Raw genomic sequence first — 23,154 nt, 5'->3', positions numbered from 1 at the left:
AATGCAAGACACAAAAAAGGAGAGCAAGTCTGATTGATCAAACTCTCAAACTTTATTAGTCAGGCAGCAGCTTTCATAATTCAGAAGGCAGGGAAACATATTGCTAAAGCAATGCAGCTGCAGGCTTTTCTCAAAACACAGGGAATTCCAGGCAGGGTCATAATGTCCTGCCACACAGGGCATCTTACTTTGTCTTCATCTAGCTTTAGTCTAACTACTGACTCACAACAGGGTGGCTCCATCCCTATCTGTCTTTAGCTGCTGACTCACAACAGGGTCAGCTAGTTTCTGGTGAAAGGTAAGCTCTGGGAAAGACAGAGACTTAAAGGTGCAGACTTGGACAAGATGACTGAACATTGGCCATATGGCCTATTGTCCCCAACACCCTGTTTGGATAGTTTTCCCCCTAATAAACCACCTGGTAGCTACAGTCCTGTCACTCAAGAACCCTAGTGAGCATTTCTTTTGTTCATTCCTGTTTTTATTCTCTATAGGTTCTTACTATTCTCTCTCTCTCCTCCTCCTTCTTCTCTGCTAGTTTGTGATTTGTTTTATTTTGGATTTTCCACAAAGCAGACACTAAGATAAAGATTTGGGTGTGAAGAGAGAGTGTGCTGGGAAGATCCTGCCAGAAAGTAGAGACTGTGAGACAGGAACATGTTGAGTCAGTGGATGAGAGTTCCTAGCCACACTACTCCAGGACCTGGATCTCATGAGGACCTCCAAGAAGCACATGGAATGTTACTGAGAAAAATGGGACACTGAGATTCATCAATCTCTGACCCTCACCCTTGCACACTCCTGTAACTCCCTTGACTCCCAGGGGGATGCTTGCCTAATGTCCAGTGGCTTCTCTGCACTGGGGAATGTTCTGGCAAACATGAAGGGACCGGGACATTTCCCACTATGGTGGCTGAATTTAGATGCACAGTGCCTGCAAGTTCACATGTAGAAACATTGTTGGTAGTGTTTATTAGTGTGTTCCAGGATGCCTGGCACAGTAAGTATCAACAAATGAACTTCCATAAAAAGTTATTGCTGTCTTCCTTGACCTCAGAGGAGGCCATGCTTCCCTGCAGCCATGGAGATCACACAAGTGACACAGGTGGATGATGGGAATTCTGACTTTCAACTGTAGGACTCAACCCTTATAGTAGCTGTGGTTACTGAGGGACAGCGTTAAATATTCCCAAGGGATATTATAAAATTTGGTCATCAAGGATTGTACTGGAAGGATAATGCTTCTGGGTGATGTTTAGAAACTTGCTGAGGATGGACTTAAAATTTTGCCTCAGTCTCCAACGTGTTAAGATCATGGCTTGTACCACCACATTCTTCTACATGGTTCCGTTTAAAGGGCCCTTCAGTGTGCTCCACAGTGGTGCAGGAGCCAGGAAAGCTGTCGTGTAAGGTGCTACATAGTCAGCAGGCTTTCCACACCATCCAGTTCCTCTCTCAGCTCCTTATCACTGCCACCATAGTAGGGAAGCAGCAAGTGAGAATATATAAAGAGATGACAGGGCTCTGTTTCGCTAAAACTATTCGTAAACTAAGAGGCCAGATCAAATGGGCCTGTGGGATATAGCTTTCTCACTTTTAATAACATAGACACAGGTGGCCTGGTGATACAGGACTCAGATCCCAGCTATTAGAGATGCCGAGGTGGGAGGACCATCAGTTCAAGGTCTGTCTGGACAACTTAGTATGAATGTGTCTCAACAATTTTTTTTAAAGTAAAAAGAGATCTGGGGCTGTAGATCAGTATGCAAGAACCTTGGTTCAATGCCTAGGACCTAAAAAATGAATATGTGATAATCCTCTGATCTTTCTAGAGAAAATGGAAATAAATACATTAAATAAGATTTCCCCAAATAAGACAGAAATATCAACAACTGTAATGTGCATGACATGTGAAAAATAATACAGTTCAAAAGAGGGGGGGGGGGAAATGTCTAGGTACTGGAAAAACATTTCTAAACACTTCAGAAAAGATGGCACTAGCCAAGTTTTCTCCAGTGACAGAACGGTGTGGGAACATTCCCAGCAAAGGCAATGGTCTGAGCCACAATATTCCTTTTTATAAGGAGCAACAGCTGAGAAGGGGGAACAACAGGAGAAAACTCAGGGTGGTACCGATGAATTGGACGTTGCCATAGAGACTCTGAACAGTGGGCTCAGAACTACTCTTTTTTGTTTTGGTTTTCTGTTTGTTTGTTTTTGGAGACAGGGTTTCTCTGTGTCACCCTGGTTATCCTGGACTCACTTTGTACATCAGGCTGGCCTCGAACTCACAGCAGTCCACCTGCCTCTGTCTCCTGAGTGCTGGAGTGAGATTAAAGGCGTGAGCCACCACACCCGTCCTCAGAACTACACTTTAGGAAGACTGGAGACAGCAGGGACGGTTGAAGAGTGTGGAAGGGAGCAGTCAAAAGGAGGAAGGCACTGAAGTGACTGTTGTAACAGGTTCTGCCAATAAGCCCCAGCAACATGGCGTTCCAGCTGTAAATTAGAATCATTGAATGCCAGAACAGAGAAGAAGCTCCAGAGGCCAAGCCAACTCCATCCCCGATAACAGAAGGGAGAGCTGCATCTTAGGGGAGGTCAGTTGCTAGGCCACACAGCAAGAGAGGGCAGAGGCAAGCCTGGCACCTGTGTTCCCATAAGCATGCATGTCAGTGTGCTTTGGAAACAAATACTCTCACAAAAGAAGGTCAGAGGTTTGGCTGCATATGTCTGGAGGTCGGAGCAACTCAACGTAAAGTTTGAAGACAGCAGGAAAAGCACACGCAATGAATTCAATAAAACGAGGCTTACCTGTTTTAATATAGAACTATTTTTTTTCCTTAGCAAGACTCTAGTATGTCAAAGATGAATGAAGGAGTTTCTAGGCTCTGGAGAGGGGGCTCAGTGTTTCAAAGTATTTGTTACTCTTGCAGAGAACCAGGGTTCGATTCCCAGCACCCACACAGTAGTTTATAATCATCCAAGTAACTCCAGTTCCAGGGAATTCAGCGCCCTCTTCTGGCCTATGAGGGTACGAAACATGCATATGGTACACATACATACATGCAGGCAAAACACATAGAATAAAGTAAATAAATGTAATTTTAAAATTTTTAAGGAAAGTTTCTAAAAGAAGAAATAGAAATGAGAGGCACCTATACACTTTAAATTTTTTATTTTGTTTTTATTTCTGTTCATGTGTGTATATGCATGCTTGTGACTCTATATGTGAATGTGGATATGGGTTCCCAAAGGGGCCATAAGAAGGTCTTGGATCCCATGGAATTGGACTTACAGGCAATTGTGAGCTGTCCAATATACATAGATAGCTGATGGATGCATAGATAGATAAACAAACAGCTCTTATATTAAAATATTATGAAGTCATTAAAATGTTTTTGGGAAGCCAGAAAGATGGCTCATCAGGTACCACTATCTCATGACCTTAGGCTTGGATTTTTCAAAACTACTTTATTTAGGGTTCTTAAACACATCAACTTCACTTCTAGTCCACCAAACCAGAGGAAGGGGAAAAAGAATCTTAAAAGGAAAAAGGGACTATGGACCTGTTTAGACTTAGTTCCTTGGGCCAATTCCACTTTGTGGTGTTAGGATATCAGCAGTCCAATCCAACAGTCAACACCGAACAGCAGTGAATCCGTAATGGTGGCAAGATCCAGCAGAAACAGCAAGGCTCCGACGAATCCGCATGAATCTGTAGAAGCGGCCAGAACCAGCCGGAGTACCATGAGAAGTGCTCTGGAATGCTTCTCTCTGCAAAGTGAAGACCAGCGAAGACCAACAAAGACCAGTGAAGACCAGCAAAGACCAGCAAAGCGCTGCACAGCACAGCGAGGCAAAATCGTCATCTGTCTGTGGGGTTCTATTTGTATTCTTTCTACACGTCACCCGCCCTCTCACGTGTCTGTTTTCAGCAAAATGTCACATGACGCAATTGAGTTTTTAAAGAAACCAGAAACTTCCACTTCACATGGCCTTAGTTCAATCCCTGGGACCCACACAGTGGAAGCCAAGAGCCAACTCTCATAAATTGTATTTTGGTCTCCATACATGAATGCTCATGTATACTCACACATGATTACAAACACACACACACACACACACACACACACACACACACACACACGTTAAAAAATTTAATCAGAACTTTAAAATATTTTGAAAGTTTTTTAAAAGATCTGTTATAAAAATCCACATGAGGTAATTTGGGGCTTAAAAATAGCAAGACATTAAATTACGTATACATCTGGCAACAACTTATGATTCCATAGTAACTTTTGGCTCATATTTATCTGGTAACCCTCTAGATAGATACTATGGTCATGTGCCCTTCATATAACCCTATAAAGTGAGTACTATTATCAGTGCCATTTGCAAATGAGGAATCTGGAGTAACCAAACTTCTCAGCAATCATCAATGGGACAGAATGGAAGCCAAATGTGACATCTGAGGTGATCTCACTTAGAGCCTTAGCTCTCCCTTCTGAGCTGGCCAGAAGCGAGCCGAGTGACGTTCCAGGGGCGGAGTCTGCGTGCCCCAAGAGTACGGTGGGATGAGCTTGCTGGAGGATACCGAAGCACAAGCCATCCATCTAACTGTCCTGACAGGTGAGGCTAACTTCATTCACTCTACAGGTACTCAGCCCTAAAACTTGGAGCCACCCTGACTACTCCCCCTTTCCCTCACGCTCCACAGTAGTCCGCCTGACAATCCTACCAGCCCACGTTTTCAACTTTACAGGTGTGGCCTGTGTACCCAACTCTTTTTTTTTTTTTTTTAAAGAAATGACACCCTTCTGTGCTGTGGCCTCTGCTGAGAAGGCCGCTCCTCACATCTTCGGCTCATTTCTCATCTGGCTCCTGCACACCTGGAACCTTTGGATTCCTGGTGGCCCGAGGGAATTAGCGCCCTGCGGCTGGCCGGCAGAGAGTCTCCCGAGCTTGAGGGTGGCTTGTCTGGTCACTTTTTACTGTCCAGTCTCAGCCTTCTTCCTGTCCATTGTCTGTCTGTCAGGAAAGGGAGGCCTGGAGGGCTCCCTTGGGGTCTTTGAAGTTAATGGCTCCTTTTATTTCCTCCTGCGGCAGGCAGGTTCCCCACAGAAGCCTTGGTGGGCCGGCAGGGCTCCTGTCACACACCTTGTCCAGGGCTCCCAGGCTCAGGCTGGGGCTGTGTGTGGCCCACACGGAGTTAAAAAGAAAAACTAGACCTTTGAATCAGGGGCTATAGATGTGACTCAGGTGCCACAGGGATCTGACACAAAACTCGCCTGAGGGAATGAGAAGCAGTGCCCAGAGCCTTCGTAAAAATAACAAAACTGGCTTATTTACTTGCCTCGGTCATTTTTAATGTGTTTGTTAATAAGTGGGAGAGGATGTATCGTTTGTGGAGTGGCTTGTCATTTTGATCAAGGACAAGGCAACGCTTGGCTGCGGTGGCAGTTTCCCTTCACAGCTGCTTTAAGGAAGGGTTCATTCCTTTTACTAAATATGATCAAGAAGGTTCACAGGGCAGACGTGGCTTAGCCAAGACGACATAAGTTTCCCAGTCTCACTTGGGAAGCAGGGACAGTAATTGTGTATGAGGTGGTTCCTTCAGCCCACTGACCCCTGTGGTCTGCTATCCTTGTGACCACTGTTCACCACCTCAGGAGGCCTGTACTGACACCTCCTTCACCATACCCATGTGCTGTGTGCTGATACAAATGGGAAAGAAACACATGCATTTATTGCCTTCAGGGATCCTGAGAACAGTGAGCAGAGATGGGTGGGAAGAACCACAGGAGGAGGAGTGGACCACTGTTTAAAAGCTAGGGACAGCTTGAGATGTGGCACGGTGCCTGGCATATGCACTCCACAAATGCCACCCCTCTCTCATACTTATTGGCACACACATTAAGAATTACCAAAGCAATTAAATAATAATTTCTTTAAAAAAAGGACATTTTGCTCAAATGATTTTCCCCACAAGGGTAATGGAGAGTTCTGGTTAAGAGCAGGGCAATGTGGGAGAGCTTTAGAAGGAAATATAAATGGGTTTCCTCTGGGGGTAAAATTCAGAGGGGACAAGATGGGAACCTCAGTATGTAATTTGTGGAAAGTGGTGCAAAGTGAGTGCAGTGAAATACTGAAAACTACAGGGCCTTTGCTCAAAAAATAGGAAGAGGTGGAGCTGAAGGGCAGAAATCAGGGTTTCCCTTTCCCTTTCATTCTATCTGCCTCAACTTGACTTAATTTTTTTTTTTTAGCAATCCCTTTTTTAAAATGATATTTATTTATTTACCGTATGTGTTTGAGTATTTTGTCTGCCCATATGTCTGTGAACCATATGCATGCCTGGTGCCCTTGGAGGCCAGAAGAAGGTTCTAAATCCCCTGGGGCTGGAGTTAAAGACAGTTTGGAGTCACCATATGGGTACTGGGAATTGATCCTAGGTCCTCGAGAAGAGTAGCCAGTGCTCTTAGCCAATGAGCCAGTCTTGGTGGTCTTAACAAACATGCTTATAAAGAAAGTTTAACCTGTCACTGTGAGTTTTTATTATTTATCCTAATATTGTAAAGTTCCCATGTAAAATGCAAATACGGGGCTAGAGATCTCAGTGGATACAGATGTTTGCTGCCAAGCCCTTATGACCCGAGTTCACCTTCCAGTACCCACATGGTGGAAGGAAGGCATGGATTCCTGCATGCTGCCTCGTAAAATAAGTAAGTGCAAAAAAACAAATATGCAAATACAACTTTAACTTAAACTCAGAATCACTGGACTGTACCTGTTTTGTAGTGGTTCCTGCCTGGGTATTTTAATTCTTACCACAATGGTGGAAATACCACACAAAACAAATGTGCTTTTGTTTGACTTCTTGATACATGAAATTCCAGTCAACACTCCCTGCCTCTGGCTTACTGATGAGTTAAGCAGAGCTGGAAGAAGAGGAAGCATGGGTGGTCCCGTTATATCCTTTCCCCATAAGAAACCCTACGAGAGGGGGCGGGGTTCTTAAAATGCTATTTCCTCTAGGGAAAAACTATTTCCCCCAAACGATGTGCTGAAGTGACTTTATCTTGGGAAGAAAGTTATTGCCTAAAATGAGGACATCCTTGGAGCTGGGAAGGGGATTCCATGGTTAAGGCACAGAAACAGAGGATTCCTCAGAGAAAGCTTACAAGCAAGAATAGCCATATCAGGGAGCTCGGAGTTTGATTGAGAGGGCCTGCCTCAAGGGATAAGGAAGAATGGTCAAGAATGATCCTTGACATAAGCCTCAAGCGCCCATATGTACGTGTACCCAGGTGCACATGTACCCCCACGGCCCCACATGCTCAAATATGTACACATACACTCCTGAAAATGGAAAAGGGGAAAAAAAAAGTCCATACTGGAGTAGCGTGGCCCCACAGTGCGCTATGATTGGCTATGACCTTTGGAAGTCCCAGTGAGGACAGGAGGAAGACCATGACATTGTGGTGTCCTGTGAACACACACCAAGGCAACCAACAGAAAAGTGAGGAAGGCAATAAATGTTCTTTAGTGTCTTCAGAGGCAGCGTGACCCTGCTGACAACTGACTTCAGACTTCTGGCATCCAGGACTGAGAGAACACTTTCTCTGATGTTAAGACGCCTAGTGAGGTACTGTGTCAGAGGACCGAGAATGCACAATTCCTTCTTTCTGTGTCCAAACCAAGTTTCTGGTTCAAATGGAATGCATGGCCTCTCCAGGTGGCCATTGGTCCCCACCCGGTACCTACTTGTAGGTTTAGCCCACCTGCCTCTAACTCCCCTGGAATCTCACGCATCATAGATTTGGAGGAATTCTTGTGCTCCCAAGGCACAGGGGATGTAATGTCCTAGTGAACTATGGAAACAGAAAACACTTATTGTACATATCTGCTGGCTTCACCCACACATTCAACTATTCTGGAAGATGTCATTACAGAACACAGGATCAAAGAGAGTCTTAGAGTGTCAACAGACTAGGGATGTAGTTTAATGGCCGAGTGGGTCAGGTCCTAGATTTGATCCCCAGAATTGCCAACTAAAAGCCCAAATGTATTATATAGATGATAATACACTTAAATAATGCATACGTGTATATATTTAGTGTATGTGTGTGGGTTGTGAAACAGCCCCTGTAGCAGTGTGCCACACAACTATAGAGGGCACACACCTATGTGTGACGCTCACTCTGAAAGAGATAGGTTTTCATTTTGTATCTTATTGGTTTTACTTCCGCCCCCCCCCCCCCGACTTAAAATGGGAATTCGAACCAGCTTTGCAACTGTCTTAGACTCTGTGCTTTGAAGCAAAGTGCTACTTTTTTTTTTATTCTTCCTGTTTGATTATTGAGCTTAATTTAGAGAAGTATTATTTGGGCCAGGATCTTAGAGGATTTGGCAAATAGTCTTTTGATTCCTCAGAACACATGGCTAGAAACAGTTTGAAAGGGTTTCTTGATTTTGGTCAAAGACCCAAGTGTAATAAGGCAAGTGTCCTCCTTCTGTCACTCTTAGTGCCGCCAGCCTTCACACTTTGGGGTCCAAATGATACAGCATGAACTGCTAAGACCTAGAGGAAACACTACTCAGAGTGGTAGGTTTCACCTTGTAGTAAGAAGCTATATTGAAGGAATTGTATGACTGTACGACCAGCTCAGTGTGCCCATGGCTGCGAAAAGCTGCAAACAGTCTCGGTGTCCAGCGAAAGAAAATGCCCATCCTGATGGAGCCACACGAGAAAACACTAGGGTACCATGCAGCTCTGTGGACATGAGCATGAGAGAACAAGTGCAGAAGGATGGTCATAGCATGATCCATTAAAGGGATAATGTCTATGTAGGTAAACACAGGTCATTTCGTGTGTGTGTGTGTGTGTGTGTGTGTGTGTGTGTGTGTGTGTGTTTGGAGAATAGATGAAGGTAAAATAAGATCTCGACATATATCCTTTGGTGGCCTCACACTTGCTCTCTAGATAGCTCAAGCTGTTCTCGAACTCACAACAATCCTCCTCCCTCAGTCTGCGCAGAGTAATGAAATGACAGGGGTATATCCCCTGCCCATGTCACTGGTCATTTTGGAGGGGAAGGAAGTACATTCTAGCTGAGGCTGGCCTTGAACTCACTATGCAACTGATCATCTGATTCTCCTGCCTCTACCTCCTGAGTGCTGGGGTTACAGGTGTGCACCTCCATGCCTGGCTTGGGTGGTTCTGGGGGTCTTACACAAGGTTTTTGGGCGAACGAGGAAAGTAGCTCTTTATCAGCCGCTTTAGAAGATTTCTTATTTTTCTTTATGTGTTTCTGTGTGCATGTGCAATTATGTGCAAGTGCCCAAGGAAGAAAGCATCACATGGGCATTGGGTTCCCTGGAGCTAGAGTTGCAGGAAGTTGAACACTGCCTCACATGGGTGCTGAGACTGGAACTCCAGTGCTCTGCAAGAACAGCAAGTTCTCTCAACCACCAAGGCATCTCTCCGGCCTCCTCCCATGCCCATAAGACACTTTTTAAGGAAACAAGCTAATTAATAACGGCTATCCTTAGCAACAGAGTGGGCCTGGAACCAGGAAGAGCTTGGATCACATGAAAGGGGCAGATGGGAGGAAGGAGAGAAAAGGTTTATTGTAGAGTTAACTAACAGTCAACAACAACTTGGTGAAAACACTAGACTCGCTGTCTCTAAGTAGATCCCAATGGGCAGGGATATTTTTTTTTTCTTTATACATGGGAAATTTGAAGGTAACTAGAATGTTCTTGCTTCAAACCTTTGATTCCTTAACTGTTAGCTTTTGAGATGGGCGGTGGGGTGGGGTGGGGTGGAGGAGTGGCCACTAGTCCATAATAAGCACTTAATAAGAGTTTCGTTTTTGAATGATTGAAAACTTTTGGCCTGTTTGGGGGGAAAAGAAACCCCCGGTTACATTGTTTCCCAGCAGCTGGGACAGGAAATCGCCTCTCCTAAGGGCACCTGTGGCCAGCGACCAACCTCTAAAAGCATCAGTTTATTGGTGCAATGTGTTTTTATTCTTCAGAGATAGTGAGAAAATGAGAGAGTCCTGGGAATACACAAAGGAGGGGCTGGACGAGCGCGCTTAGATTCCTCTTAAAACAACCCTGGAGGAAAAGCCCAAAGTGTGTGTTTCTCCTTCCATCAGCAGGTCCCTCGATAAACCCATGGCTAATGTTCAGGAAAGGAAGACGATAAACTAGTAAAGAATCAAGACCTCTCTTCTTTCCATATACCCAGGAGATTATTGAAGAAGAAATAATGTGTGTGTGTGTTTTTTTTAAGTGAGCAAAGCACAACACTGTAAGCTGTTCAGGGGAGGCCTCCTCAGCAAACATAGCATATGACTATTGAGAATAACAGTCACTCTTTTTTTTTTTTTTTTCTAGTCACGAAATCAATATATGTTTCTTGTAGGAGATTTAGAAAACACAGATCTACTGGTGGGGGGGTAAATTAAGGGTTTCCAGGGCTGAAGAGGAAGCTCAGAGGTAGAGTGATTGCTCAGGCTGTGCAGGGAGGTTCAATAGCTGGCACAAATTCCTCTCCCCTTCCTGCCCCTTCCCTTCCTTTTCTTCCCCACCGTAATTATCACTCTGATTATAGTCGATATTTTTATGGATATTTTTCAATTTCCTCCATGAGCAAATAAATATGTATGAATGTAGTACAACCATATCCTAGCCTCCTGTTTACTAACGATATTGTGAATGCTATCCTACCCTAACTCATTCCATAGTCATTCTTTTGCAAAAATACCTTTATAAGACCATTCTTAGCCAGCTCCTTGTTCTAAGAGTTCACAGTAGTGTTTGTTTGTGTGTATGTCTCTCTGTGTGTGCAGGCGCGCGTGTTTTGGTTTCTGATATGAGGTCTCACTATGTACCTTTGGCTGGCCTAGAGCTCACTATGTTGACACCAACCTAGCCTCAAACTCCTGGATGTGAAATAATTGCATCAAATGATACTTTTTAATTTATGTTGTTTTTCAGAAAGATGGCATTTGCATTCCTGAGAGCATTGTATATTTATCCACCTTAGGAGTCATGTACTAAAAATAAACCCTTGAGGTGGGGGAGGGTAACGACTGAGAACAAAGTATAACGACACATAGGTGAGAAATGCCACAATGGAACTCTTTTCTTTGTATGGTCACCTAAAAAAATTAACAAACCCCAAAACACCCTTGCTAAAGATATTCTCCAGTTTTTAAAAAGTGTGTTTATTACTGAATATGGGCATGCAACTGTCCCCTGTGAATTTTTTCTCCTTTGATGGCGCTTTCTGCATGAAAGTGTTAGGGTTTTACACATTGATCTAAAGACATGCCTGCATACATATCACATTTGCTTAAACCTGGGTATTTTTATATTTTCATGAGGGGCTCATAAATGCCAAAACTGCGTTTCAGTCCAAGTTTATCAAAGCTTTAGGAAAAAAAAAGTTCACATAGCCTAGACAGGGTTTAAACTTCTGTGTAACCCAGGCTGGCCTTGATCTCCTGGTCCTTAAGCTGCAGCTTCGGAGTGCTAATATCACAGGCGTGTACCACTATGATATGCTTTCAAAACGGAATATTTTTAACCCATAAATTTTTACTTGTTGCTGGGCGGTGGTGGTACATGCCTTTGGTCCCAGAACTCAGGAGGTAGAGGCAGGCAGATCTCCAAGTCTGAGGCAAGCCTGGTCTACAGAGTGAGTTCCAAGGTAGCCTGGGCTACACAGAAAAACCCTGCAACACAAAAACAAAACGCACACACAGAGACACATACACACACACACACACACACACACACACACATCTTGTAGAAAACTAGGCAGAAACTAAAGTCTTCTTCATACTAATGATTTGTTGCTGATGACTTTCCCTTTTTCTTTTTTCCTCTTCTTCTCCTCCTCTTCCTCCTCCTCCTCCTTCTTTTTCCTTTCCAAGACAGGGTTTCTCTGTGTAGCTTTGGCTATCCTGAACTTACTTTGTAGGCCAAGCTGGCCTTGAACTCACAGGGATCCACCTGCCTCTGCCTTCCAGAGTGCTAGGATACAGGCGTGTGCCACAGTGCGGGCTTGCTGGTGACTTTCTCACCAGTCTAGTGGTTATCCTCTTTTCCTGTACTTTCTCATTTAATCATGATGTGTCCTTCCTTAGTAGAATGCTACAGTTTGTATCCCCTAATACCTAAAGCCAAGCTCTAAGTGGATAAGGAACTGGGCAAAAACACCCAGATAGTTTGTGAAATTTGATTCCAAGTTACTGAAATCACCGAAAGGCTCACAAAAATCAGCACAGTGAGATGTTATGCCATTATATCGCGGATTCCAGAAAATGCCTTTCTAAAAACAAGTGAATTAAAAGGGCTTTCTATCCTGCAACCCTCCATAATTATAAGAACTGTTTCCCCGCAATGCTCGGCATGGATGCATACTTAAGAGCACAATAAAATACTCACTGAGCCCCCTTTATAAAGAGGAACTCGTGCGTGTCGAAGGGTGGCTTTTCCGGGGCTCCTGTGGGAATTGTTTGGAAATCTACCTCCACAACGCAGGACAGGCTGAAAAAGAAAGACAGGTGGAAGCGCCCGCAGGTTGGCAGGAGCAGCGCATGCGGAAGTCAGAACTTTCTGGGGGCGTCCGTACGGTTGGGTCCACGCGCAGGTGGCGCCGCGCCCTACGCCCCAGGATCAAGCTGGCGAGTGACTGAGGACCCCCGGGAGTCCCAGGGAAGGTGAAGCTTAGTTCTCCGCCTAGGCGAGGGAGGAGGGTGGGCAGGAAACGCAGCCCAGCGCCGGGGAAAGAAAGACAGCCATTCCCAGCCCCCCGCCCCTCGGGGTGCCGGGTGCCGGCGGCGCATGCGCGAGGCCTGGCCCCCAATTCCCTGAGCGAGGGAGGGAGGCCCCCGGCGGCCCGAACTGCGAGCCGCGGCGGGACCGAGCGCACTCAGGGGCGCGCCGGTGGCCGGGCTGGACAGGCTGCGGAGGCGGCGGTCGCTAGCACGGGAGGCCGGGAGCCGGCCGGCTACGGCAGGGCACAACGTGCCGGGTGCAGGAAGGGACCCGCCACCCGCGACCCTCCATGCGGGGATAGCGATGCGTGAGTCTCGCCCGGGCTCGAGGGCAGGATGTGCGAGCAGGACAAAGGCTGGGAGGCGGGGGAGGAGTTGGGGACTCAGAGCTGGTGTCCCAGCCAGCCCCGGGAGAGCTACCACAGTCGTCAACTTTGCAACTTTTGCAGAAAGGGACGCTGGAAATTCTGCAAGTTGTTGCACACAGTTCCTAGTCGCTCAGGTTGGGCGGGCGGAGAGAGGGGAGGGGGACACTGCTGGCTCTTCAGGACAGTGGGCGACCGCCAGCTCCAACGAGGCAGGAGGGGGCGCCCGTCCGGTACAGGGACAGGGACCAGCGAGGATCAGGGCCACCGAGGGCGGAGCGGAGGAAGTGTCTCCGACTGCTGAAGCTTCCCATGTCCTCGCAGGGTGCGCCCGGAGATCTCGGTAGCCTCGGATCTGCGGCGGTGATGGATGAGCCGTGGTGGGAAGGGCGCGTCGCCTCGGACGTCCACTGCACCCTGCGCGAGAAGGTCAGTCCTTCGCAACCCTTGTCACTTGCAAGAATCGCGTACTTAGAATCACTTTTGCTCTCGTGTAGGTGTCTTCAGGACGCCCGCGTGGGAACTCAGAACTCTTGGTGCCTTTCTGTTTGTGCGCCTGCCCTTTTACCTTCAGGGGGAGTGTGGTCTTCCTCCAGAGAGAAGACCCTGAAGTCGGTTTTTCAGGAGTGCAGAGTTCCATGTAACTAAATGAGTAGTTCGTATCCCTTTGGATTACCTTCTAAGATCATTTTAAATGGTACAAGATTGGACTTAAAAAAAAACAAACCTGCATATCCATTTCCGAGAGTGTAATTTCAAGATATATAATACAGCAGGTTCTGCATACTATAAATGATGCTGATTTTTCCCTTTATTGTAATGATGATGTGGCAATTGATTTTAAAATAAAATTATTAGGCAGTCGAAGAGCAGATGCCTAAAAACATTTATGTAAACGTAATAAAGTTACAGTTTGTTGTAAAGAAATATTAGGTAGATGGTCGGAATGTGTTAAGGCAGGAACTGAATGACTGATTTGAAAGTCAGGCCCTGAGGTAATCCCAGCACTGTGGAGCCAGCAGGCGGATCCCCACAAGTTCAAGGCCGGCTCCATCGGCACGGTGAGTTCCAGGAAGGACAGGGCTACATATGGACACCTTGTCTCAAAACAAAAGAAAGAAAGAAACATGTATCTAACTGAAAGAGGCTGCAAACTAGAAAGCTAAGGGAGAAAATACAAATTCCCCTGCCAGTTGGCCTCCTGTGGTAGAAGGGGGGGGGGGAGGTGGAGGGGGGGTGGTGGCTGAAATGTGATCCCCTCTCACTTCACCTCCCCAGGCTGCTGCTGGTGGCCAATGGGAAACTGGGAAAAACCCAGCGGAGTCCGCGCTCCTCTGTTTCTTGCTTTCTGTACTTGGGCTGGGAAGGGTCTTTGGAGAGTCGGTGTGAAGTATGGAAGTGGAGCTCCTGTCACCAAGTCCTAGAGGCTGGAAGACATCCTGCAGCAAAAGTGTATTCTCCGATGTTCGGATGTTCGAAGGGTCCAGAAGATGATCTTTTCCATTTGGTTTTGAGACAGGGTCTTGTTATGGATCCCAGGCTAGCTGTATACTTACTGTCCAAGAAGTCCCCTAATTCATACCCCACTTGCCTCAGTTTTCTGAGTGGTCTTAGCTTCCTAATGTCTGCCTCTGTGTCATCTCATATGGTCTGTCTGAGGGTCTCTGCCTGTTTTCCCGTAGGAGCCCTCTCAGGTTAGGATACGACTTTCAAGTAAGGTCACGTTCTCAGGTTCCAGGTGGACATGAATTTAGGGAAGAGGTGTTTTCAACTGGTTTGTCAGGCCAATGTAGGACTGAAGTTGTCTTACTGGGCCATGTGGTCCCACCCCACCCCCCATCAGCACATAGGTACTTAGTGTCTGTGGCAGTCCTGTTTAAAGAGTCCTCAACTTCTCCAGGGAGAGGGGTTCCTCACTGGGGGGTGAATGTCTCTAGTCATTCTAATGCTTTATTTTATTTTATTTTTTTCCTCTTTTTCTCTACCTGCTAACCTGTCTCTCTCTGGCATAGCTTCCCCATGTTATTTTGCTATTTCCAGAACAGAATGTTCCAGTCTGGGGGATCTGGAGACAAAATTGGGTTCAAGTGGTTCTTATCAAAACGCAGGGCATTGGTACTGAACACCTTTAAGCGCTCAGAGGCTGGAGGGTCAGAAGTTTAAGGCCAGAAAGCAGGGCCAGAGCAGGTAGGGCTGTACATGAAACAGTATGTTCTTACTCCTTTTCTAGAAGTATTGGCTGAATACAGGTAGTGAGGGCCACTGGGGAACCTGCCTTCCAGATTCAACATAACTCAAGCACATGCCATTTCTGCTCTTGGGGTGTGATTCAAAGAGAAGGCTTTGTGGAAACAATGTAACTTGCCTGCGACTCTCCAGGCCTGAGGCTGACCTTAGGGTCAAAACTCATGTCCTTTTAGTTACAATGTCCCACTTCCTCCAAATACTGCTGACTGTATTCTTACTGTATTTCTTTTCCCTCTCAAGATATTTCAGAATGTTTGGCTTCCTGGAGTTTTGGGTGAAAATGCCATGGTTAACGGACTGGTATCCCTGCTGATCTTCTGTCTTTGAGGAACAAGGGCTAGCCTTTTGTCTTTCCTAGACAGGGTAATTTCTTAAAATTAAACACTGACTCTAATAATATGTTCTTTAATATTGTAGAGCAATTTTACAAGTGCCTGGCACATGCTGGACACACACCCTTTGTCGAATGTTGCCAGACACAAAGCATGCTTACATACAGGCTGTGCAATTGTTTTTGTGGAATCGCTAGCAGTCATCTTCTCTCTCCTGGTGCCTGCAGAATGCACATCTGCCGTCTCCAGGACAGTAGAAGCCCCCACTTTGTCAGATGGGAGAGTCTGGTGTAACATCATACAGCAATGGGGAAACTTTAACACCATATAAACAAGTCTAGGGGCTGTATATATGAATTGGTAACAGTGGCATCTCCCGAGCTGACTAACTTACCTCCTCTCAGCCCAGGAGGACGCGGTTCATTCTTTCCCCTATAACCGGAATTCCATTGTGTCACTTTTCTTGCTTTAAGACTTGTTGCCCTTCACATAAAAGTCCCAGGGGACTGGAGAGATGGCTCCGTGATTAAGAGCACTGGTGCCTGTTGCAGAAGACCCAGGCTCAAATCCCAGTCACCACATGGCTGCTCCCAGCAATCTGTACCTCCAGTTCTAAGGTATCCGACTCCCTGTCTTCTGGTTTCTGTGGGCACTGTGTGCACAGGGTGTACAGACATACGTGTAGGTAAAATACCCATATACATGTTCAATAAAATTCCAGGCCCACACTGTTCTCTGGAGTTCCTGACATAGCCTCCCTGGCCTACTCTCTTATCTTGTCTCCTTCTCCCTCCCTCCCTTGGAGCCACACAGACTTCCTCTCTGTCTGTTGAACAGGTCAGGCTCCTTCATGCCCCCGGGCCTTTGTACTGGCTGCTCCTTTGCAGTCTGTGTTTCTCAGTCTGTCTCATAGTGGCCCCCCACTAATATCTTAAACCCCTCCCCCCCATTTCCCAGATCACTCTGTTTTATTCTCTTTATAGCATTTACTAGTATCTGAATTTGTCTACTGTTAAGGCGATATCTTTTTTAAAGATTTATTTATTATTTACACAGTATTCTGCCCACATGTGTGCCTGCCCACCACAAGAAGGCACCAGATCTTATTACAGGTGGTTGTGAGCCACCATGTGGTTGCTGGGAATTGAACTCAGGACCTTCGAAAAGGCAGACAGTGATCTTAACCTCTGAGCCACCTCTCCAGCCCTTAATTTGATATCTTTTCCCTGATTCTAAAAATATGTGTTTCACAGGAGTCTGCCTAAGTCAGTTGCAGGCTGTTCTGGAGCCTGCATGTCTACAATGGAGCCTTCCCTGGATGTTCAAATGATGAAAATGATTTCCATCAATATTTTCTCCTATAAAATGGGGAGACATATTTTTATAGGAATGTAAGGATCCAGGGAGACAATCTAAGAATGTGAGCTAAGTGGGAGGTATGTGGCTGGTATCCTGGCTTCCCTCTTAGGATTGCTGTGTGGGGAGGCCAGTGGACCCTGTCATATAATGTGTGCTTAGCTACGGCTTCGGTTTGTTTCTTTGGGTTCCCTAAACGGGATAGATAAAGTACTTACCATACAAGTATGAGGACCAGAGTTCAAATCCCCAGCATGCCCACAGAAGCCAGGCAGGCACGGTAGCCACCTGTAATTCCAGCACTCAGGAGGCAGAGAGAAGCTTTCCTAAGGGCAATGGGAGTCCTAGGTTCAGCAAAGGACCTGACATCAATAAATGAAGCGTGAATGGAGAGGACATTCAGTGTTAACTTTGGGCCTCTACACAGATATGCACACTCACACTCACACACATGTCCATGCACATGCAAACATGCGTGCAAGGCACTCGTGTTTCATGGTTTTTGTTTTTTGTTTTTCCCCCTCTTTAAAAAGACATCTTAGCTGTATGTGGTGGCACACAACTGTAATTCCAACACTTGGGAGGTAGAGGCAGGAAGACCAGGAGTTCAAGTTATATAGCCCCAGCTACATAGCAAGTTGGAGGCTGGGAACTATTTGAAAACTTATCTTACCCTCTCCCTCCAAGAAAGAGGTGTTGTCATGTGAGGCCAGTGTGTGGTGGTGGGTAAGGCTCAAAGTGAACGTGATATGGCAGTTTGCTAAAAAGCCATGTGTCCAGTGAGAGCAGGCCTCAGGAATGAAATGGCTCATCCAGAGGCCTTCCACCCAGCCTGGATAGGTACCAGGAACTCATGGGGGAGGGCCAAGGTAGCTTTTAAATGCCTCCCATTTCTACCTTCCGGGCCACCTCTATCCCAGTAAGCCCTTAAGTTCCTCCTTTGGTCCTCCTCAATCCTGGGGCTTCTCTGGAAGACCCCTTAATCCTAAAACACAGCGCCCCTTAGCCCTGCCCCCTTCCAACCTGCATGCAGTAGGTTGAACACTAGCTGTATGTAGCTCCTACAAGAGAGCTGAGTTTCTCCCCTGTGCACTGAACATGGGAGAGGGGCATATCATGGCCACCTGAGAGACGTGGAGGGTGGTGGTAGTGATTTTTTTTAGTGGTCCAGACCCTCTTGAGTATCAGATTAAAAGCTAGAGCTATCTTTTTTGCTCTCCATAAAATGCAACCTGCTACATTTAAAGTTAATACAGTCCTCAGACTTCTGCCCTAATAAGTTTGCATAAGTTTGGGATGCGCATAGAAATAGGGTACAGATAGTACCTACACGGAGGCTCACCTTCCTCATCTTGCAAGCTTTGTCCTCCCCACTGTGTGTCGCAGCCCCACTAATCTTGCACTTAATTTTTTGGTGATCTCTTTCATCCACGCAGGCTGTGAGCAGCTTGTGGGCATGAGATACCCATCATGCCTCAACATTCCCAGCCTAGTATCTGGTGCATAGAGTACTCAGGGGCTGCTGCCTTACCTGATACAAGCACATCATACTGAGAGGCTAGAGAAAGAAACCCAGTGGACCTTGCTGGGATATGTTGAATAGCTGTACAGAAGTGTTTTTCTGGGATCCTATATACCTGATCTCTGGCATAGGACTGGGAGGTGTTGCGGCTCCTGTCTCAGCTGGCTGTAGGGTCAGACACAGGACCAAAGAGAAAGTACATTCTAAACTCCCTAGACATCTGGGTACTGTCTTCTGGGATAATAAGGAAATAATGAGCCACAGAGCCAGGTGTCCTGGTCTGGCCCAAAGCGTGCTGTCAAGTAGCTTGGGAAAATGACTGCATATTGAGCTTAGGTAACAGGAATAATGTCTCCCAGACCTCAGCCAGGGGCATCCATTTTCCTTCCTGAATGTTATCCCCAAATGAACATCAAGTATAGACAAGTCTTGCTCTCATCACCTTTGGATTTATGATCACTTTGTAGCCCTTACTCTCCAACTCGGAGGAGGTGGGGGTTATGAAAACAAGCAAGGAAATGATTGAGGACCCTTCCTTGTGGTTGTGATTTGGTGCTGGGTTGCAGGAAGCCCCGACTTTAGAGGTTTTAGGAGTGGATTCTTCCCTCCCAAAGCCACAAGGCTGTCCCCCATCTTGATGTGACATAGTAGATGTAGCTTTCTGGGCTCTAAGGAGCCTAAAGCCTAGAAGCTTTTTCTACCAGATTGCCCCCTGTCTCCTAGAGTGGAACCCATGGGGTTCCTTAGGGCCTACTTCTCCTGCCCCAGATTGCGATGTTGATCAGCGCCTTGTCACCAGATACATTCCTCCTGCTTCCTGAAACGATTTCATTGCACCCTGACACGCCTTGGCCTATGTGAGACTATGTTTTCCACTGCTTTGATTTTGTTTGCTATGGCTGGGGATCAGCCCCAGGGCCTGTGATAGCTAAGTAAATACTCTCCCACTAAGCTGTGTCCCCCAGCTCTGCAAAGCCATGTCTGTCGAACCTGCATCAGTACAGGACATTTTTAGTAGGTTTTGGTTGTGTTTATTAGTTATCTTCCAAAATGGCGACAACAGAGGTTTGGTTTGGCGGTGATACTATTGCGGTAGCTGTGCTCACTATGAACATTACACCTTGCTAGCATCTGCCCACGTATATCTTGCTTACTCCCATCTTGGTTTCAGTGCTGGGATTCGTCCTATCTTGCAATGGGGACCTGCAAGGCACAGAGTGACTAACTGTCTTAAAGTCATTTTTTGTTTTAGCAAAGAGTAGAAACACCAGCTGAGCCGGAAGGGAACTTAAGCTCTGTCAGTGTTCAAGACACCGTCGTCTGTTTTGTTGTGCTGTGGTCTCAAGGAACTGTGCTTTTCCTAAGCCACGCCTAGAAGATAGCAGATGCAGGTGCTGGCCTCCACCCTACCCCATCCAGAAGGACTGTTGTCAAGTACGGCTTCTTTGATCTTGGCCACGTGTGCTATGGCACCTGTGTAAGAATCCTCTTGCCTTGAAGAAACTTGGCCTCTGCCACCGCTTGTCCATGGACAGACAGACTAGGCAGTTGTCACTTGTGACAACTTTTTCTCTTGAATTCCTTTAATTTCCTTACACTAGTCCGGGTCTCTGTCTCCTAAAAGAAAAGTGGGACCCAAGTCCATGTTCAAAAATCTGACTAGGAGCCAGGCCTGATGGTACGGGTCTTCAAACAGGAAGATTGAAAGTTCAAGATGTGTCCAGGCTACAGAACAACTTTAGGGCCAGTCTGAGACCACTTACTGATATTCCGTCTGAAAAGCTAACTATCAGAAGGGTGGAGGAAAGCCGGGTACGGTGGCTCATTTCTGTAATCCCAAACACTCAGAAGGCTTGGTCAGGAAGACTGACTTGAGTTTAAGGACAGCCTGCATTACATAGAGAGCTCCAAGCCAGCCTGGGCTACAGGATAACACCTTGTCTCAAAAATCACAAAATAAGTAAATAAGAAATAATGATATAAAGGTAGGGAATATAGCTCAGCGAAAGAGTGCTTGACTAACATGCCTGAGACCCTGAGTTGAATTCCTAAAAACAAAATAAACTGGCCAATAAAGAAAGCAGTTCAAGCTGGGCGGTGGTGGCGCACGCCTTTAATCCCAGCACTCTGGAGGCAGAGGCAGGCAGATCGTTGTCAGTTCGAGGCCAGCCTGGTCTACAGAGTGAGTCCAGGACAGCCAAGGCTACATGGAGAAACCTTTCTACAAAAACAAAAAACAAAGAAAGCAGTTCAGCTTGGTTACTGTCCATTTGGTTTCCCAGTCCCTTTCTTCTTTTGGGTTCCAAACTCTTTTGTACACAAAGGGCCATTTTCCATGTGTTTGAGGCACACCCACTTTTTCCAATAAAAAGATGTCCTTGGGGTGGGGGTGAGGGTAGGGGAAAAGACCTCCTGGTTACTGTTGATGGTTGAGTCTGCCCAGTGACAACCTAAGAGTGCTGGTCTTGACAAGTGCTAGCCTGTTTATAGCAGCAGGGCTATCTCATGTCTCCAGTGTCACTCTAAGCAGCTGTCCTTGGTGGCTCCTTCCTGGAAGTAAGTAAAACTTAAGATTATAATACAGAGAGGGTCTTCCTGCTGTCTGAACTGCAAAGCTGACTTGAGCTGCCCAGGAGGAAGATACAGATAGGATGGGAGACCACCCAGGAAGGATGGAGAGCTGCTGGAAGGCTAAATGGCATTCCTTCAACTGTCCAGCTAGGCAGCCCTTGACCCCAATGTATCACATGTGTATAGTCAGGGTGTGTGTGTGTGTGTGTGTGTGTGTGTGTGTGTGTGTGTTACTGGGAATTAAACGGAGGAACTCATACATGTTACGCTAGTACTCTAATACTGAGCTACAACTCCAACCCTGTTTTCTTTTCTTTCTTTCTTTATTTTCACATTTTGTTTTGAGGCAAGGCCTTACTAAGTTGCTCAGACTATCCTGAATTTTGATCCTACTGCCCCAGCCTACAAAGTGGCTGGAGTGACGAGCCTGTACCATGAGGCCCAACTCCTCCTAAGAGGATGGCACAAAATCTGAATAAAGACTCTGCGTGTTTACCTGAGACCTCAGGCCGTAGAGTACCAAAGTGCTTGGTGTGAACACAGCACCCAGGAGAGACTTCGTCTCGGTGTCTCTTGGTCTGAGGAAGCCCAATGCTTTTGATTTCTGGACCACACACTGTCCCTGGGAGAAGACGAGGACATGTGCTGTAAGTGACCCTCCAGCCTCTGAAGCATGGGATGTAAAGACAGGCCTGACACCCTGAGCCTTTGTCCTTGTCTTGGTTTTAGTCTTGGTCTCCTTATGTCTTTTAGCCCCTTAGGCAAAAGGAATGCAGCTAGAGGTTTTTCTAAAATGTGAGCACCTGACAAAATGAGGTGACACTGAGCTACACACACACACACACACACACACACACACACACACACACACACACAGCAAGAGAGAGAGAGAGAGAGAGAGAGAGAGAGAGAGAGAGAGAGAGAGAGAGAGAGAATGTGTTTAGATAACTGCAAAAATAGACACAAGAGAAGTTGGAGGAATGGCTCAGTGGTTAAGAGCACTGGCTGCTCTGCTCCTCCAGAAGACTGGGTCTGATTCCCATCACCCACATGGTAGCTGACAATCTGCTATAACTCCACTTCCAGGGGACCCAACACCCTTTCTTGGGTCTCCTTGGGTACTGCATTCATGTGGAGCAGAAGCATACATACAGGCAAAGCTCCCATACACATTTAAGAAAAAAAATAAAAGGGGGCAAGATGTGACCCTGTGCTCCTCCTGTTTTAGCCTCGAGTTCCAAAATTAACCTGCTGCTCTGGCTAGCCCACGTCTTTTAAGTTTTCATTGCCAGCATCATGCACAATGCTTTACCTTACGCTTGTACCATGATTTGATTGTTCTTTTTGCTGTAGGATTAAGTTCCAATGCTTACTTGCTTTTATCAAGTGTGTCTGACTTACTGACATATAGTATGCTGCACAGGTCTGAAGGGCGCATACAGTTTACGGTGTATTGTGAGTTTTCAGGAACATGTATAAACAGGCAAAGTAGAATGATCAAGACAAAGGAGGTTATGTAAAGCCTGCCCCCAACCCCAGACCATCCCTCATCTACTCCTTCCTCTTACGGCTTATAGCTGGTCTCTTCTAGAGTTTTATGTGCATATAAATGGAGTCACACATGCCCTCTTTCTGCTTCTCAGCTTACCATGATGCTTTTGCGATTCATCTGTGCCGTTCTGCCTTTCAGGGGCCTGTTGTAAGAATCTGATCGGCCATTCTTCCCCTGAATGTCTGTTGGGTTGTTTCAAGTGAATCACTTAATTGTCTTTAGCACTGTGGTGATAAATGAGCCTTATCTTTCTGTCTGTTTGGGGATAGATTCCTAAAATGGAGTTGTGTGCGCTAAGATATCATCGTAAGAACCTTGCATGTTTACCAAATGTACCTACCCTATTGTTGATGAGCCTGCCTGCTTCCCAGTAACTCTGCTGGCCCAGACAGAATCCCCTTTAAAGAGTAGT

The 23,154-nt window shown here is 46.3% G+C and overlaps 1 protein-coding gene across 3 annotated transcripts in view; it reads left to right on the top strand.

The window, feature by feature from the left end:
• The first annotated feature begins 12,626 nt into the window (after positions 1-12,626).
• Positions 12,627-23,154, top strand: part of CCNJL (cyclin J like) — a 59,279-nt gene continuing 48,751 nt past the window's right edge. Inside the window, exons 1-2 of one of the 3 annotated variants that reach the window (XM_084761211.1) lie at positions 12,627-12,740; positions 13,487-13,591. In XM_084761211.1, the coding sequence (XP_084617337.1) occupies positions 13,529-13,591 (63 nt within the window). In that variant the 5' untranslated portion in view covers positions 12,627-12,740; positions 13,487-13,528. Of the gene's footprint in view, positions 12,741-12,908; positions 13,106-13,156; positions 13,300-13,486; positions 13,592-23,154 lie in introns of those variants that run through there. The other 2 variants (XM_084761210.1, XM_084761212.1) reach the window with 2 other exon arrangements.

This window comes from Acomys minous (genome assembly GCF_964271855.1).
Source record: "Acomys minous genome assembly, chromosome: 16".
NCBI lineage: Eukaryota > Metazoa > Chordata > Mammalia > Rodentia > Muridae > Acomys > Acomys minous.
This window is presented reverse-complemented; position numbering and strand designations above follow the sequence as displayed.